The sequence below is a fragment of the Leptidea sinapis genome, chromosome 43 (assembly GCF_905404315.1).
Source record: "Leptidea sinapis chromosome 43, ilLepSina1.1, whole genome shotgun sequence".
Classification (NCBI taxonomy): Eukaryota; Metazoa; Arthropoda; class Insecta; order Lepidoptera; family Pieridae; genus Leptidea; species Leptidea sinapis.
Window position 1 is genome coordinate 1,023,469 of NC_066307.1, and position 20,279 is coordinate 1,043,747.

At 32.2% G+C, this 20,279-nt stretch overlaps 1 protein-coding gene across 2 annotated transcripts in view; it reads left to right on the forward strand.

Annotated features, from left to right (window-relative positions):
• The first annotated feature begins 2,312 nt into the window (after positions 1-2,312).
• Positions 2,313-20,279, forward strand: part of LOC126977057 (facilitated trehalose transporter Tret1-like) — a 49,834-nt gene continuing 31,867 nt past the window's right edge. The window contains exons 1-2 of one of the 2 annotated variants that reach the window (XM_050825733.1): positions 19,015-19,045; positions 19,343-19,396. In XM_050825733.1, coding sequence (XP_050681690.1) covers positions 19,026-19,045; positions 19,343-19,396 — 74 coding nt within the window. In that variant the 5' untranslated portion in view covers positions 19,015-19,025. Of the gene's footprint in view, positions 2,520-19,014; positions 19,046-19,342; positions 19,397-20,279 lie in introns of those variants that run through there. The other variant, XM_050825734.1, reaches the window with a different exon arrangement.

Consider the following 20,279-nt stretch of genomic DNA (forward strand, 5'->3'; position numbering starts at 1 on the left):
GATTTAAAATAGTGGCCGTTGAGGTTCTTGTATGTTCATCTCACGAACTCTTTTTCCGAACATATTATGGTAGGTTGAGTAATTTAAATAACATATTTATTATATATCTATACCACATCAATATAGATGTGGCGTTCAAGATGCTCTTGGGCGTCAAGGGTTATCCTGCCTACAATCGGCAGGCCGTATCAGTCGTCACGCCAGCATTAATGAAGTCATCCGCAGGGCATTTGGCGCTCTGTTTTAGAGCCAAATGGTATATTACCCGCCGCGATGGCAAGTGTCCTGATGGAATGACGCTTGTGGCATAGGCACGGGGAAGGTGGTGTGGGACACGACTTGCGTCGACACTGTGGCTCCTTCTCATGTCCAAGTTACGTTAGTTGGTGCTGGAGCTGCTACTTCGACTGCTGAAGACAGCAAGCGTCGCAAATATCTCGGTCTCAGTGAGTCATATATCTTTGTGCCGTTTGGTGTCGAGACACTTGGTCCGTGAGGCCCGGAGCTTCAATAAGGCTACTGGAAATCCAAGCGCTGGCAGCTATTTCGGTCAACGGAGCTTAGCTATCCAACGCTGCCAAGATTCCTGGTACGCTTCTACGTAATGATAGTTTTAATTTTATTTAGTTATACTTTTGTAAATATTTATTGATTATCCAATATTTATAAGGACGCTTCAAAAGTGCTTAGTTTAAGCCTAAATGAATAAAGTTCATTTGACTTTCAGTGTTTCGACACGTTTTGTTTGAAGATACCCATATTCACTATGAAACACAGACACAACTTCCACTTAATGCCTCACCTAGTATTGGGTCTCGGTCATCTTGCCTTCTGTCAACGCTTATTAGCATCTAAGACTGGGTGTAATCATGAGTGAGAATACTCCAGGCCCACATTCTAGCGCTTTAAAAACCTTAGGCCCTATGAAATATTGCTCTCATGTCTGGTCTGGTGAACCGTCTTCGCGTTTATTAAAAAACACAGATATAATTTTTGTGTGACAGTGTTAAAACTAATATTTTTCAAATATTTTGATATAGATACTTACTCAAATTTAAATAATATACTGTAGTTATAATACAAATTAAAATAATAATTGTAAAGATAAAAGGTAATGTTGAAGTTTTTAATAATAGATAAGAAATAATTAGTAATATGCAATATAGAAGTTACATCGGTATAGAGCACGACGCAGACGATGGATTGAGTCAAGAGAGACAAAGACTTTTATAATTGTACTATAACATATTCTTTGTAATAGAGCCGAAAAGGGTTGTTGTCAAATATTTTTATTCTTCGTTGGAATATAAATAACGAATTGAAACTCATTTTCTACCATTCATTCGAAGAATATACACACCGAGCCCGAGGAAAATGGGTGCAAGAAACTCACTAAATCTTTATCACAAATAAGTAAATCAAATCAAATTAAATCAAAATCAGTTTATTCACGTAGGTCACGGAAATGACACTTACGAATGTCAAAAAAAAAAAACAAATTTTTTCTTATTGAATCTACCGCTATTTCGTAAAGAGTTGAGCTAATGAGAAGAAGTAGCAAGAAACTCATTGCCACTCTTTTATATCAAGATTTACATTTACATCGATTTACAAATCATTTCAATTACAATATCATATATGTAAAATGATGCAACAAACACACTCAAACGTCAAATAGTCAATGTCTTACACGAGTAAGTCAAAAAAGTAAATGTAAATTAATACAAAAGTTATTGAGTACAGTAGCTGCATCACCCACATACACCATAAATAAGTAAAGGTATTCTGTGAGCATTTTATAAGCGATTATAAATAAATATATATGTATATATCCATGCATATATATACACACAATAACTTTTAAGAATCTGAAACCGAGTCCCCGGCAACAGGATCATCCTGCCACCACAAGCAGCGCCCGTTCACGAGCATGACGCATGAGCCAGCCATCGCCTCCCTCAACCATATTTTAGGGAAGGGGACGACTCGTCCCATGTCGCCGCCAATTACGGCAAGTAGGTACCTGTTTATATAAACCTAAAGCGCCTGTAGTCTATTATTTCCTACATGGTTTCTTTTTCTACATACATAAATATTTTACTTTGTAACCCCTGCTATGAGACAAGTTAATTATAATAACTCTTACGTAAGGACTTCAATTATTCGTGTGTTCTTTCTTAAATCTCAACGTCATTCAGCCGTTACGATAATGCCAATGTTGCCCTTTAGGTTTGCAAACCTAGTGTTGCCAATTTCTCTCTGGTTCTGTGCGAAAGAACATCCTTATATACGAGAATATCTGTATATAGAAACAGTAACTATGTTTGCGCCGTAGGAACACAACGCGCGCGTATTTTTAATCTGTTTCTTTTATCACGGTATTTCGCGCCAACTGTTACAGTTCGAATCAACGCTAATAATTATTGTGATATAAAAACATCTGTGTTATGTGGACTGTATAGTAAATAAATAATTGTATAGGTGTGGTTATTAATATTAATTAAAATGTCAGAAGAAAAGTAAGTAAAAAATAATATTGATTTAGTTATTTGTAGATACTTACTCATTTTATGAATTAAACATTAATATTTAAAACCTGTTTACAATATTAATATGTTTTATATAAAATATTATACTTTGATAAATCAAGAAAATATTATATCATTCCTATCTACTTCTTAGAGCGTTTTACAATTTATCTTAGGTACTTTAATTATTACTATTTAAATAATGATTACGACATTTTTTTATAAAACATGAAGATACTCTGAAACCAGAGTAAACAGTATTAGGTACAATAAATAAGAATTGAAACAAAATTAAAAACGAACTTTTAGTTCACCAGAACATTTCCTGAAAATTATATAATACTTAATTATATAATTATTAATATACAACACTTATAAACCTGGAAGTGTTTAGCAAATAAAGATGTAGGCTTGATCTAGGTACAAGTTGAAAATAAAAATGTCTCATTTTATATGGGAAAAATAATGACGATTGTAAGTGATACGCCCTATCAATTAAAATGCAGTGCCCCTTAATATTCTTGATTGAACCCAACATTCTGAGAAACACTTTGAAACATAAAAATATTTTATTTCCTTTAGGTACCTGAATCATATTACACTTGAAATATGTCATATTTTATTCAAACAGCTCATTCGGAAGTCATTTTTCCTTAGAGAAGAACGAGCAAGACAATCTTAGGTTGCTCTTTTTAAAACAGATTAGGTGTTAGAAGTTCTTATTTTTAATGCAATTTACAAATCATTTCAATTATAATATATGCAAAGTGATGCAACAAAAATACTCAAACGCCAAATACTAAATGGCTTAGAAGAGTAAGTCAAAAAAAAAGTGTATTAATTATTGAAAACACAAGAGTAATTGAGTACAGTTATAGATGCATCAATCCACACATACCGTAAATAAATAAAGGCATTATGCGAGCCTTTTATTAAATAAATTATATAAGAATTACATAATAACTTTAATTTTAAAATAATTTAATAAAAACATGAAACAGATCTCCCGAAGAATGTTCATCTATCTACATATTATGCAATACTTACTAAATGCTTAACTTGTAATTTACCCTTTTGTTTCAATGTACATAAATATCTCGGAATTTTAACTAAGATTCATTAAAAACATACAAACAATAATATGTTATGTTTTTAAAGTGATAACCCTCACTTCTAGGATTAATACATAAATAAAATTTGAAAAAACAACAAAATTTTATGAACGATGATTTTGTTATTTTTTCAAATTTTATTTATTTATTAATCCTAGAAGTGAGGGTTATCACTTTAAAAACATTACAAATCGTAGGTATAGATTAACAAGAGCGACATCTCAAGTCAATTTCCTAATATGCAAATATTGGGGTTGGGCAGGTTATCAACTGTAAAGTAGATCCTGTAGATGAAGCCACAACCTGAGAGTTGAACAAGGCATACAAGATTTTTTAACGATACGACACTCGAACGGTTAGCTCAGTTGGTTATTGCACCGGCACGGAACGCCGGAGGTCGTGGGTTGGAGTCCCGCATCGTTCATAAAATTTTGTTGTTTTTCAAATTTTATTTGTGCATAGAAACAATATTAATATTTAAATTATATAACTACAATGACATTTTTAAACTAAGACAGACATGTAACACCTAGCAGTTCAGTCCCAAGGGTTATTTAGATCCAGATATTCAGATATTTTATGCCCCTTGTATACAACTTATTCTTCAGCACTGATTTACTTCGTCTGGCCATAAATACTGTCACAATTGAAAATATTTCATTTGAATTTGGAATCTGTCATTTTAATATGATTGTTCATTGAGTTTTCTCATTTTGGCGCCAATACATTGTACAATATTTTGCCATGCACAAAGTATGTATGGAGCCAAATGCAATTTTTAAAATTCTCCATACGCTCGGTATTAGTATCTTACTAAGTTTGTGTACCGGGCTATTAATAGGTACAATGAGACCTCCTCTATTTGTGACAGAAAAAAATTATGTCCGAAAGTAAAAGATTTTATCTCGGGAGATGAAGATAGCACCTAGAACCATGTCGCGTGTTTTAAAAGATGACTTAGGACTTGCAGCCCATAAGAGACGTACTGGTCATTTCTTAACTGATAGTTTTAAAAGAATATTCAAATTCAAATATTTTTATTCAAAATAGGATTCAAAATCACTTATTGAACGTCTAAAAGTACCACCCATTCAAAAGAGACTGCCTCAGACCTGAGAAGAATGGGTGCAAGAAACTCAGCGGGCTTTTTTTAAATATATAAATATGGATTACAATGTAATATCGTACAGTAAACATTTACTATTAAAGAGCCTGAGGGTGTTCGCTTTATTCCCAGTCCGTGGTGTCATTAAGAAAATCGTTTATGCTATTGTACATTTTCTGGGATCATATTGTAGAAGCATATACATCGCCCAACAAAAGACTTACTAACTCGACCCAACCGAGTAGTAGGCATAACAAGTTTATGTTTGTACCTCGTGTTAACATTACGAATGTCACAGTTTCTAGAAAATTCCTCAATGTGCTTATGAACATACAAAACATTATCAAAAATGTATTGAGAAACAACATTCAAAATGTTTATTTCTTTAAATTTTTCTCTTAATGGTTCTTAGGACCTAGGTTATAAATCGCGCGAATGGCTATTCGGGCTGCGAAGAGGGCTCTCTTCCGCAGCACAAAGTGGCACAAAGTTAATATCGGCCGCAATGCCCCAATAGGGTGGTAAATCGAAACAACTACTGAAGTGGTACTCAAAAAAAAATATGATTCTAAAAGCCATACAGTGTAAGATAAAAAGTGTTCAATTAAAAAATCTTATCAAGACTTTATTACTATTGTGTTACTCATCAACAATAATTAATGTTTGATAATGTTCGCAAACAGAGAGAAACACGCACGATAAGCTGGTTATATTGTTTTTAACATTTTAAACGCATAATATTATTATTTATGTAAACATTTAAATGAATAATAAATAATTTCGCAGTGATATTGGTCAGGCAGTGATAACGTTATCAAAACACACGCCACTCATTCCTGCGGCAAATGCTTTTGGCTGCGTGAGATTGATATGATCATGGTAAACCGCCATTTTTATTGAGTGTTTGGACAGCTGTCGGCTAATCTATAATCTATGGTAATGTGCTGTACCTACGTATATATAAAATATATAAAATTCTCGTGTCCCGGTGTTTGTTACCAAACTCCTCCGAAACGACTGGACCGATTAGTATGAAATCTTATGTGTATATCGGGTAAGTTTGAGAATCGGCCAACATCTATTTTTCATATATATATATATATATATATATATATATATATATATATATATATATATATATTTATATAATACTTACTTATATAATATAAACTTTTTTTGGTTTTTGACATTTTTTTTGTTTTATTATGATTCGGACTTGAAAAATAAATACAACTTCAAATTTTTGCCCTTCTACTATATATCTCCTATCTACTATATATTTTTGTATCACGATTTTAATATTTTTCCATTCACAAATCCGCTATAGATGGCACAAATAGCAAGATGGCAATCGAAAACAATAATTATTGTAGTACGATATATTTGGTAGGTCTAAGAATCGGTTGCATCTATTTTTTATACCCCAATTTTTTTTAATTACTTTATATAGCACTACAACGTTTGCTGGTACAGCTAGTATAGTTATAATAATATGTACATAAACTTAATAATTAATAGTCTAATGCTAATTATAATAACATTAAATATTTAATGGTTATATTATAAAACTGATACGTTATATAAACTCATAAAACAACCGAAAAATATTCCACAGAAAACACTTTAAACGATCCTATATAAACTTAAGAGTTTGTGGACGTCGAATGATTGCATGTCTTCTACCACATGCAAAGAATACGTCATAGTTGCCGCATGTACGAACGATATTGGTATGTTCTGAATGTACTTATGACGTGGAGGGATTAACGGGATATATAACTCTTGATTCCTGCCAACAAATTCCAGCATTCCGTTTCATGCTGCAATCTTAAATATCAATCGCACCAGCTGGATATGTGGCGATCCTCAACAGTGCGGAGTTCAAGGAACTCTCTTCCACCTAACTTCAATTTATTGGATGAACTATGAGCATATTAATCACCAATATCCATCTGAAAGGCCAGTAACATACCTAGATTCCTCTGGTGTTGCCAGAATGCGACGGTGAACAATTACTACTACGTGGTCTACTTCCTCGTTGAGTCGTTTGTTATTGTAATAATAGTTGTAATTCCATAAAAAACTCAGATATCTGTTCTTGCCAAAATTTTTTAATCTTATAAACTTTTCTGCTCGATGTTACCATACCGATATGATACAGGACTTATCGACTTTATAACCCAGTAGATTCTAATTTAACAGATTAATTGCAAACAATTCAATCAACGAACTGAGGTGAGCAGGCATGGAGCACTGAACACCTATCGTGATTGCTCTGGTAAGAATCACAAGATATTGTAAGATATCGCTACTGGGCACTCTAGACTATATAAGATCTGTGTTCGTAATGTGGTATCTCAAAGCGTTTGCCCTTTATAAGCGTCTTTGGTACCTACAACTACATGAAAAAGCTCCTAATACTCATCCAATGTTGAATGTGGCCTAAGGCGGCGGTGATTAATTATCAATTTGTAGGTAACCCTCATATTCGTTTTTATTTCGATAAAGAAACAGACAAAAACAGAAAATTGTTAATTTATAGTCAGTTTCCATATTTTATTATACACTAGAATCCTGTCCTGTTATGGACACAACAACAATCAGATTATTAATTGTAATGTTTTATTAACATTTATATGCTTATATGTATTAATAATTCATTACAAACTGCCAATATAATAAACACCATTAAATGCGCGAGTATTTGTTATGATCCAAATGGCGCCTTAATTTTCTACACAGCGGAATGCTATAAAATATAAATAAAAATGGATTCAAATCAAAATCACTTTATTCATTTAGGTCTAAGAAATTATCTATAGAAAAAAATCTTTGAATCATGGTACTTATTCCGTTTTCAGTGATAACAGTGGTACTTTACTATGTTTCCTTAAGTTATGGGGGCTAATAATCACGCAGGTATAAATTAATGTCCTATAAGTGAGCTTAATACGGATAGTAGTCTCTATAACTGAGGCTTCGGGTGTTGTGATAAAATGTAATTATTTGTGTTTTAGTCATATTAATGTTTAAGATATTGTTAAATAAAATTATTAAAATATATAATGTTTAGTTTAACTTAGATATGCTTAGACAGACAGATTGACAGTCCCTTGGCTATGCTTCGAGTACGGAACTCTACAACTGGAGATATAATCAATTCATTTATTAAGTATTCTTTCATACTGCAATAATACTGCTACGATAAGTCACTCGAACGGTTAGCTCAGTTGGTTAGAGCACCGCCACGGAACGCCGGAGGTCGTGGGTTCGAGTCCCGCATCGTTCATAAAATTTTGTTGTTTTTCAAATTGTATTTTTAGATTAGTAATAACTATCAATTTTTTTCTTTTAGTTGGACAGCGAGATATTGTTAATCACTAAATTCTATGTAAGTAAACAATAAATGGTCGTATCTTTTGATTGGGTTCATTAAGCATGTTTTTTTTACTTGAACTTATTGCAGACTTAAGTATTCGATGTTATTTTCAAACTTGATTCCTCCATGCATTGCCGAACAAACAGACAAATCCTACAAGGATTCGTTTTTCTTTTATCGGCACGGAAACCTAGAAAGCCAACCAATGAACAATTAGACACATTGTTCTCTCGAACAACAAACGTTGCAAAAACACACAACGATAAGTAATTAATGTCAGGGCACATATAAACAGTTGGTGCGTTGACCGATCACGGGCTGCTAGCGTGCCTGGTACACTTGCCTGTTGACACTCTTGATGTTGGAACATTGCCATCCACCTTCACCTTGCCACTGGAAACATAATTCCTTAAAATCTCTACTTGTCGTCTAAATAATCGATCATTTTACCGCGCTAAGCGTCAACAGTTTAATGTTACATCAACTTTAATGTTTTTATATTTGATGGCGTCTATCTTTTTTTTACTGAAAATAAGGGAGGAGACGAGCAGGACGTTCAGCTGATGGTAATACTGATACGCCCTGCCCATTACAATGCAGTGCCGCTCAGGATTCTTGAAAAACGCCAAAAAATTCTGAGTGGCACTATAATTGCGCTCGTCACTTTGAAGATGCTAAGTCTCATTTGTCCAGTTATTTCATTAGCTAAGACCGAAACACAGTAATGCTTACACATTACTGCTTCACGGCAGAAATAGGCGCCTGTTTCTGCATTTTAAAAACTATAAATAATATAATAGATACATTTTCGAAATAAAAAGGGTTAGAAAGAGTTTAATTTTTTAAGTATTTAAACTTCATAGCCGGTACTCTTCTTTTAGGAATTAGCTGATTTTTTTTTTTTTTAAAATAGGCCTTTTGAATGACAGTCGTTGCATAAAAGGAACTCTTATAATGGTGTTAGATAATTTATACGTCTAGATATAGCCTCTTGTTGTTAGACAACCGATAAGAACAGGCCAGGAATATTAGTTAAGTGTACGTGACAAGCTACGTCTTACACTCGCGATTTGTACCTATGACACTTTGTGTTAGTTCTAAACTTAATTTTTGTCCACGTTTTCACAGCTGTCATACGGCCGTTCCCAATAATCAGTCTATCAAGAGATAGTTCTTGTAAGAACAAGAGATAAAAATCGTAACTACCGTTTACTTTTCTGTCCCAATAAACTTATCGACGGTAACTCACCTTATCCGTACACGCCGTCTGTCAATGGGACGACGTATAGCTTACCAGCGATATAAAGTTTGGATGGAAATTGCAATTCACGCGTCCCAATATAAACCGAAAAGAATGACTTATCGGGTATATTGGGACAGCTTGAGATTATTGACAGCTAATTACTGACAGTAGAAGGTAGTAATTTATCTCTATCTGTAGATAGTATATTGGGAACGGCCGTTAGTCTATCTAGACGCATAAGTGATCTAAGAGTCTAACCTACATCAAGAATTTTTTTTTGCCCAAAAATCCAATATTCTTCTTTTTTGTATTTTGGTTATAGCTGAATGATCTTGTTAACAATGTCAAAGTCAAAGTCAAAAAATCTTTATTCACTGTAAAACTTTATAAGTAATTTAGTGCAAGTCAGGATGAAGTACAAAAGTTACAATAGCATTCAAATGAGTATAACAATATTCATTAACAAAATTTAGAACATTAATTCCAACTATCTTTATCATTCAAATAATCTTTCACATTATAATAGGCCTTAGATTTTTATTTCATTTGGGAGTTTATTATAAAATATATCACAATGCACTTGAAAAGATTTAGCAATTTTACGGAGCCTAGTAGATGGAATTGCGAGATTATGTTTGTTTCGAGTATTGACACTGTGTACATCACTATTCTTTTTAAATTGGCTAATATTTTTATGGGCGTCTAGGAGGTTCTCGTATATGTACTGGCAGTGTACTGTCATAATATTTATTTCACTAAACTTTTCTCTCAATGAATCCCTTGAACGCATTTTATAGACAGCTCGAATTGCTCTTTTCTGCAGCACAAATATGGTTTCAATATCTGCAGCCCTACCCCACAATATAATTCCGTAAGACATGACACTATGAATACTCTAAATAACTAATGACAATAATATTTTAATTCGGCTGTTTCTGTTTTTGTTTTCAAAATCTTTTTCATTGGTGAGTCTTATTACAAAAGCATATAAACTTTATTTGCAATTTTGTGATCGTAGCATTTCGTGAAGATAATATTAACTATCTTCTACCATTATCAAATAAGCATCATAAACTCTAGTTATTTATATAACCGCAGTACAAAGTCCATACCATCTCTGAATTGCATGTCTCTGCCAAACACCTACTATTAAATATTTACATGAACGTGAAATAAAGTGGCTAAGTAAATTATCATTTTAAGAGCATAATATTCGTCGACTAATTATCTAATTTTGTTATGAAAATTATCTATTTAAATACATATTTTAATCACAGGAGCGTTACCAAGTTTAGAAAGCGTAACGCATTTTTTGTAGTTATACTTCTTTAGGCGCCTTATGAAAAAATGATGAGAATGAAATTGTAAGATGCGCGCGCATCACTGTAACACAAAAGTAACAGGTTGAAGTTGGTTCCTAAAATTTTCTCACGTTTGCGATGAAAACAAAAAAAAAAATAAAGAATGATATTTTTTTTTTGGTTTCTTCGTCTATTATTAAGCAAAGAGTTCAAGCCCATGCGGCCGTATTCATTATACAATAATTAATTGTCAAAGCCATATTTGAAAGATTTTTGCAGAATTGTATTTTCTAAAGACGTAGGACGAGGAATAAATCATTTTCATGATTTTTGATTCGTTAGGTTAAAGAAGTAGGTATAACTTCTTGCGTGCATACACTAGTACACACACACTTTTTTTAATGTACCCATACCATATACCTGGAAACAGCGAGAAATATATACTTAGAGTTAATATAAGAATTAAATAATATATTGAAATAATCAGCGATTTCCGATCACTTACAAGCATGAAAGAATTTATATGAAGAATGTTACTAGAGCTTCGATGTAGGTATAACATATTTATAATACGATTTACACATTATCTGTTAATAAATTTTAATGTTTTATAAAAAAATGGCTTTGTCGTAAATCCTATTACTCCACTGCTGAATATCGATTATTAGATTATTTTATAGCGATAGAAATGACTGTACAATATTGTATATTTTTATTGAAAAGAGCGCAAAAAAAGAATGCTGGGAGAGTTTCTTGCGCCGCTTCTTCCCTCTCAGAGTGCCATTTGTTTCTAAAGCGGTAGTAGTTTCTAGTAGTTATTAGAAATGACATCAAAAAGAATTCTACGGAAATCAATTTTGAGAAAATAAATGCCTTTAACGCCTTTATAAAAAATGACAATTATCGGACGCGGTCCGGTAGCGTTATATTCAGTCCGGAGTTCGGACCGTACCTAGCGAGTACGACACCGGATCAATTGGTGCGAGGCATCCACTGGACCGTCTGATGGTACGGCCAGACCAAATCCTATAAGAAGTGACGACACCATATGAACTTAGCTGAGTGTAAGCTTAGCATATTCTTTGATTTCGTTTGTATAGTCATTTGACAGATGAAATTATGCTGAACTTAAGGCGACACTAAATGCCAGCGACCTTGAGCGATATGAGTTCACGGCTGCCGGCCCGCCATCTATGTAACAAGCCAATATTTTCAAAATTCTTGTGTGGAAAACTTAACATTTTAACAGGTGCAAACAGTTTATATGCTCACAATCCTCGTTATTCATTATTAATCTGAATAAAAGTACCTACAAAAATAAGTACAAGCTATAAGAATAACTTTTCTGAGAGTAGTACTAAACAAATGCTTCATGCCATTCCAAAAAACTTGTTTAACTTAAGGGATTTATAACAGGATTATGTAGTGTTCATAGCTCCAAATACTATATTTTCACCAAAAAACTTGTCTAAAACACCTTGTTTGCGTGTTTTCTGCTTACCCTCCCCCTTAAGCTAAGACGCCCTAATGCAAAAATCAAGTTCGCGTTTTATCAAACTCAGCTAAGTTTTACGTAAGTAAAGTCTGAGCAAATTATAAGTACGCTCTATTATAGATCTCAACCATAGTTCTACGCCCTTTAAACCGAGTCACTAATAAGTAGTCCTTGAAAACTACTGCTTGGCGATAGAAAAATCCTCGGCTTTGGTACCGGTACTAAATAAATTACACACACTACCAATAAAAAAACAAACGCGTTACGTAACTATGATACGTGTTAAATAATGAGCGTAATATTTCGCTAAGTATCAGATTGACAATCTTATCGCTGTGGGACCGTAAACAAAACATAAGATCACACAAACGGTATTGATAAATACATCAATAATTATTACTAACATAAAAGATAGAAAGTAGCAACAAAACTGTATTTAACTGCAATTTAATTGAAGTCAGTGATAAACTGATAATATATCACGCACCTTGGTGATAGCGCTCGCATGACAAATTTATAGACGGATACATACACAAAAAAATTGTATCCATCCCGAAAGCCTTTATATTATTCAGATAAAATACAAATTGTGAAGGCGAAACTGTCTAACACAACGCCAGAGTTCTTTCTATTCAAATAACAAATTATTTTTCAGTAATTTTCTCTGTCCCTTTGGTTTTCCTCGCCTCTTATGTCGAAAGCCGAAATCGTACGAACTCAAGTTTTACATCAACCTCGCGTAAAGGTTACACGTGTCGTTCTTTTGAAATCGAGTCATATTAAAGTATAACATTAATTACTAAATTATAAATTTTATACGTCCTTTATTCCTTTAAAATTTTTTTTATTTAACGACTATGTGTACTTGGCAAATGCTCTAAACAAGATCTGCCGTTTCTCGTTGTGGTTAGATAAATATGTGCTATAAAAAGGTACAAAAACTCTTGTCTTACCTGGGTATAATTTGTGGATTTCTTTTTTTTTAAAAACGTAAGAGATGAGTAATGCAAATCCAGTGCCGCTCAGGATTCAGTGCGTAGTTGTGCTCGTCAGTTTGAGACCTTCGGCCTTACATATAAACTTGGTATAAAGTTCTACTTGAGAATAAACATAGAAAATGCAAAATGTTTACCCTATGCCTACTACTCGGTTAAGTCGAGTTAGTATTTTATTGAGCGATGTATATGCTTCTACAATATGATCCCAGAAAAAGTACAAAACAAATGTGTTAAGAAATTTAAAACAATTGTTAAAAAACGTTTGTGTGGGAAAGGTTACTATAGCATAAACGATTTTATTAATACAACCTCAGACTCTTTAATTATAAATGTTTATTGTTATCACATTGTAATCCATATTTTTATATAAAAAAAGCCCGCTGAGTTTCTTGCAGGTCTGAGGCAGTCAATTTTGTATGTTTTTCACGTTCATTAAGTGATTTTGAATCCTATTTTGAATAAAAATATTTTAATTTGATAGTAGGTAAATTGAATATTATTAGTTTATTAAACATGATGTTGATATGTTCCGAATTAATTTCCAAGGCGAAGGTAAAGCCCGTCGTAAATTAAAATTATAAACGGTTCTAAAATGGGTATGTTAGAAGGTAGAATAACTCTTGGTCATTATTTGTTAAAAAAAAATATCACTTCGGATTCAACATAATTTTACTACTTGGTCCGTGTATAATATGTTTTTAAGGAGAGTTGTATTGTTCCAATCTTGAGACAATCTGAGATAACATATCCTGTAATATGTTTCTGAACTCATTTCATTCCATCGTTTGTTCTCGGATAAGTTATCTCTCTTACATAATATGTATTGAGAATATTGTTTTAATTTACATTTTTTTCTGACTCTACTAATATAGCAATTCATGATATGACCCGAAACAGGAATAAAAAGAGACGAAACATTAATGTTTAAGAATGTTAGACGAAAACTCGAGGCGAAACAGGAACAAATCCTTTTAATATATTATTATCTAATCAAACAATAGACGTCAACATGTAACAACATCAATCGAGTAGGTTCTTCAGATGTTTACTTTCTTTTACATCACAGTTATCTCAAGTAGCTGGATTTGCATATCAGTACGTACGATAGCTAAATGTGACTTAAGAAAAAAATTATTTATTTGATGATAAGCTGCTATTGGTGAATAAAAATTGATTAGTTATAGATAAACCCCCTTATTCATAATGGTCCGCTAACTTTAAACAGCCGCTTAGGAGTATTTTTTCTCATTCTGACTTAGGTCAATAGAAAAAGACAGAGTGAGAATTAGCAATGCTTTAAGTTAGCAGACTATTATGAATAAGGGGGAAATTCTTTAAATACTGCGTTAAGAATGTTAAGCTTTTGATCTAACAAATGAGATGTTTCTCGTAGTAGATCTACTCTTAGATTACTTCAATTGCCGCATTCCATACGTTTAGGCTGTATCCTATATATGCTATCTTTGTCTCACGTGAAATCCTTCATGTAAACTTTGTGCAAAAAAACATTATTTTTAAATCATATCATTGATTTGACCTAGGTCTGCCTAGGTCTGTATGTACTTACAAAAACAGTAAATACGAAATATTTCCTCATTCATATATTTCCTAAATGAACATTTAGGTAAATATATTAATAGAAAAAAGGCAAAAATCGTATGGTTAGATAATATTAACATTACTTTATTGGTATTAAATTGTATAAGGTGTCAAAAGCAGAATTTCATTGCAACAGACTTTGTTTTAAGAAGTTGAGTTCTATGTCAACTATACTTGGTGACACTGTATATTGTAGATCTAGACTGACATCTATAGACGAACGTAGACTTTGCTCAGACTTTACTTACCTACAAATTTTTCTCTGCATTCGGCTGTATTAGCTTAATCAATTAATTGCTTTTTTAATCAAATCAGTGTAACTTTAGCTGCCAAATGATTATAAAGACTAAATAAAATATTATGCTAAGCTTACCCTTAGCTATGATTTTCGTGAGTAAAGCCTGAGAAAAATCTAAGTACGCTCTGTTGATCTCACCCTAAACTACTAAGCTGTACGCATAGTAAACTATAGGATTAAAATGATGTTCCTTGGCACATTCCTGACGCTGACGCTGTATGCGATCTGCGCATCTCATCCCCCGCACTTCCCTCTTAAGAGACCTTATTTATTGCGTCTGCGCGTTCAATGATTAAAATTTTAGATTATAATTTAAAATAAATAAATATTGTTCATTTTAGTATAAAACAAATAAATTAAAAAACACTTAATGCTTATATAGGTGGTCGTTAATTTCTTATCATGGACTAATTAAGGTGGCTTTGTCCTAAATTTCAAAATAATTCGACTGTTTACTGATTGCATATATTATTTAAAACTAGGTGAAGCTAATACGCTTATCAGCGATAGTTATATTTATATACATTTTCCAGTTGATAATATTCGTTTATATTTAAACAATTTTGGTCTAATATTATTTACGAGTATAATTACGAGCAGTCTAATTATTAAACCTACTATTTTAAGCGTCACACTAATTCATTTTCCAAATAAAATTAACCAAAGATACTCTTAATAACATGAGCAATGTGGTAGTGGATATATATCAGCAAAATCGGTCTAGCCGTTTGGAGATAAGCCGAAATAAACATCAACACAAAAATTATTTTTAGAGTATTCGTATAAGTAGAATGGACGTTCAATAAATGGTGAGAATAAAGTGCAAACACTTTAGACATGTGGAACATGCACCAAATATGGCAGTGACCGATGAAAGGGTTAAAAAAGGTTAAAAAATTGTTTTAGCAGATCATCGTGTCAAAGAATGCTAACCGATGCACAAAAACAATTGAGACTGAACATTTCTCGTGTTTCTTTGGAATTTATAATAACAAGATTCTGAACGTTTTATCTCGATTTATAACCATTGATGAAACGTGTCCGTTATAATCCAGAAGGAAAATTACAGTCTATGAATATGTAACTATCATCTCCAAACCCTAAGCAAAAGGGGAGTTGTGTGGATGGAAAGATATATTGCTTTTTTTTGTAGCAGTAAAGTGGTGGTTGTGACTTTATTTTATCATGAGTCTACTGTCTCTGAGTTTTAAATGCAGAATAAATAAGAAACTTCCTCAGAAAATTACTGAGAAACTGCGATGCAAACAAACAATAATTATTGTTTTGTCCCATCGCGATAATGCCCCGGCTCACAAGTCGCCGCGGATCCGAGCAAATCGAGAGGATACCTTCCAAATACTTGAGAATCGAGTGGGTTTAATAACTCCATAATTGGAGGACAATAAACCAATTAAGCTATCAGTATTTTTTACAATGTGAAGGAAAGAGCAGAGATTTGGCCGTACTTCGCTGCTGTACAGAAATGTTAAGAGGTGCAGGATGAAGAGTTTTTTTAAAGAATAATAAACATAGAAAAAAAAATTCCAAAAGGTTGCATCATAGGCATTCGTACTGCATAAATATTCATTTGTGTTCTTTATAGCATTAACCCGTTATTTAAATTCTACAGATTCTTGATACTTCAATTTCAATGGGTCAATTATTATAACTCTTAGATATTTTATACCTAGATAGAGCCTCTTGCTAGACAACCGATGAAAATATACCAAGTTCATTACTTAAGTGTGCATGACAAGCTACGTGTTATACCCGCGATTTGTATGTCACTTTGTATGTTAGTGTGCGTGCATTGCTCAACATACAGTTTAAATCTCAATTTTTTTGACGTTGTAACAGCTGTCACAGTCTATCTAGACGTATTAATGGTCTAAGTCATAACTTATCTTATAATTATAATTATTATTTATGTTATAGAAAGGGAATGTTGGAGTGATGTGGTCAGAGATCATGAAGTAGTTGGAGAGCATTAATTTAAGAAACTTATCAGGATGGAATTATTGGAAAAGTGAACGTAGGGGTACTTTCTAACGGATTGGGAATATACTAATGGTATAAGAGGAACCAGTATAGTCTATTGTCGATAACGATACCTTAAAAATATACAATAGATTTGTTTCATTTCATAAAAACGTAAACTGTAATCTACCCACAAGAGGTTATCATTTATTTTGTTATTATCGTAATGTTTGCTTTATTAATGAATGAAAGGTTAAAAATATTTTACTATTATTTATCTGACAAAATACATGAGTTATGTTGATCAGTCAATATCAAATCAATAATTTATATTCAAACCATAATAGGTAAGTTAAAACAAGAAAAAAGATTAAACTTTCCAAAGAATGATTTTGAGTTTTAAAATTTCGATTATTTATTTTATATTCAGCTAACACATAAAAAAAATTAGCAAAATGCATATGCAAAATAACCCTTAGACTCATAAAAGGAAAAAGATGGAACACAAGCAGCAGCATTAATTAAAATATCCAGCCTAGCAAAAAGTCTCTAAGAAAAAAGCGATTCTATGAAACGTGCAGTCATTGATAGATTGACAGATAACGGGAATAATCTTGTAAAAAAGAAGGGATATAGCCGAAATCCACTACGTTTGATGCAACTGTTCGCTTTCAAAATACTGTAATTACTACTGTTTCAAACTTATGTCAAATGACTGCACGTTTCATACTAAAGTAATTTTCATATCATTCATTTATTAAGGCAGTCCCGCCATCCCCGTAGTATTTACATCCATTTTGAAAATAACAATCGTATATTTAAAATAATTGTTATTGTTATTGTAAAAAAACTTTAACGAAAATACACATTTATTCGCGGTTTGCTTGATGACTGAATTGGCTTCCATTAGTTGCCTCACTTTCTATCTTGAGGCAAGAATCCGTCCGTTTCTTTTTGATTAGTCTATGGGCGAACCGATAAAATATCAAAAATATTTCTCCCAAAAGCACAAAAGAAGCATTTCTTGTAATCGCGGTAATATAAAAGAATGTTATTAATGATTATTGTTTAACAATGTGTTTTAGTTTGCACTGATGGCTTGTAGCCAAACATAACGCCACATAATAACTCTTCAACGATTTTATATATATTTTTACTAGCCCTCAAGTTGGTTCACAATTCACATTAGGCCTTTACCAAATAATTTAGAACGACTGCAAATGAAACCAAGGTAGAATTATCCCATCTCATTCACTCGCCTCATAACACTATACTCTCTCTCTCTTTCCACTATATTCTCTCTTATTTAATTATACTCTCTCTTATTTCACTATACTCTCTCTCTTTCTGCTACACACTCTCTATTTCATTCTATAGCTTTCTTTCGACGTCGTTTGTTATAATATGTGGACGAAACCTCAATTTCATCACGCTTTCTCGAGAATAATAAAGCTGTCATTTACATTTATAATATAAGTTAGATTTTGACTCAGATTCAGTAAAACTGGATTTGTTAGTTAAAATATAATTATTACGATATCCACCTGTATTTAATTGTAATATTGATAATAATTCTCCATCGTAGTGCTACTTTCCGTCACATCGCCACATAAATGTTCAATTAGGCATGTTAAAAATCGAGGGTATTCGTAAAAAATATTATTTTACAACTTGCCGGTACATACAAAAAGTATCACTCACTATTAATTTCCTCTGATTAGTACCCCTTAATTACTAATTAGATAAATTAAACTATTATATTATATGAAAACAATGCGTCTTGGATAACCTTTAACTCGATAGTATTGCATAGACAGTAATTATTATTGGTAGTATCGGGGAAGCGCAACATTGTGTGTCAAAAGTGGATGTTTATTTAATCGATATATATTACATTTGATTAGGCACACTCTCATATCAGTAGAAGCTATATGTATTTATCAGTGAACAAATTAAATAGACGCGAGTTTCTAGTGTAGCAAGGCGTTTTATGGGTTCTTCGGACACATTGTAAGTTGATTGGTTATTTTATATTATATTTAACAGGATTTGATATACCCAATCATAATATTATAATTTAAATGTTCTTTGATTATTTATCATTAAAGTAAGCTTTTAAAACATACAATTTAGTGTTGCTTTATAATTTATCTGTGTTTAACCACACACCACGTGAGAAAAAATAATTAATGTTTATAAATATGGTTGTTAGTAACTTTTCCTTAACGTTTCGTTTATATACAGCTTTTGATTGATGTATATTTCTTAATAATTTGGTAAATAAGTTATTTTATTTTACGGCGGCAGGTTAAATCCAACTCCGAGCACATCTTCGGAGGAGGTTCCCTATTATGGTTCCCTGTAAGTTTTGCGGTTGGGTATGTTTTCATTATGATTTTATCTGTGGCTAGTACAAGTGGTCGTTATATTATTTATTAAATATAAACTTAAGTCTTTAACTTTTTTTTGACTAAGCGCTCATTTATCAAGATTATTTAAAACAGCTGATATTGTCACAGAACAGGTAATTAAACTGTTCTGTGGATACTCACTCATTTGAATAGTGAGAATAAACAAACTAACTTCTTTTTTAATGCATTCATTGGGGAACAGACGAAACGATAAATGGTATGAATGATGAATAATTAAACATAATTAGTGAAAAACAGAATTGATATAAAATAACAAACCTTAAAAAATAATATTTTCTTAAATTGGTTATTGTTGATATAGTGTTCATTAATCAAGTAAGTATTTTTTTCAAATACAATGATAAAAGCTATTACTAAACTCTATTGAATAACGAAAATAAGCAGAAGTATTTAATATACATAACCTCTTTCTTCAATATACTTGGAACGCTAGATGGCGGTAAATTTTTAATTAAGAAATATCTTGTTCAAATAGGTAAACATGTCAGGCGACCATAATTCATTTTATAGATTTAAAATATTAGTTAGAAGGTTATATATAAACTAGCTGACCCGGCAAACGTGGTTTTGCCATATAAATTGTATTGATCTTTTGCTTGCTAGTTGATAAGAGATGGCGCTAGTTGTATTCATTAGCAATAATCACACTTCTTTTATATTTTGTATAATTCACACTATAGTTTTATAAATTATAGCCTATATGTTATTCTGGTTGTACGCTATATTATTGTAAAGTTTTATCAAAATCTATTCAGTAGATTTTGTGTTAAAGAAGTTCAAACATACATCCAGACATACAAACTATCACATTT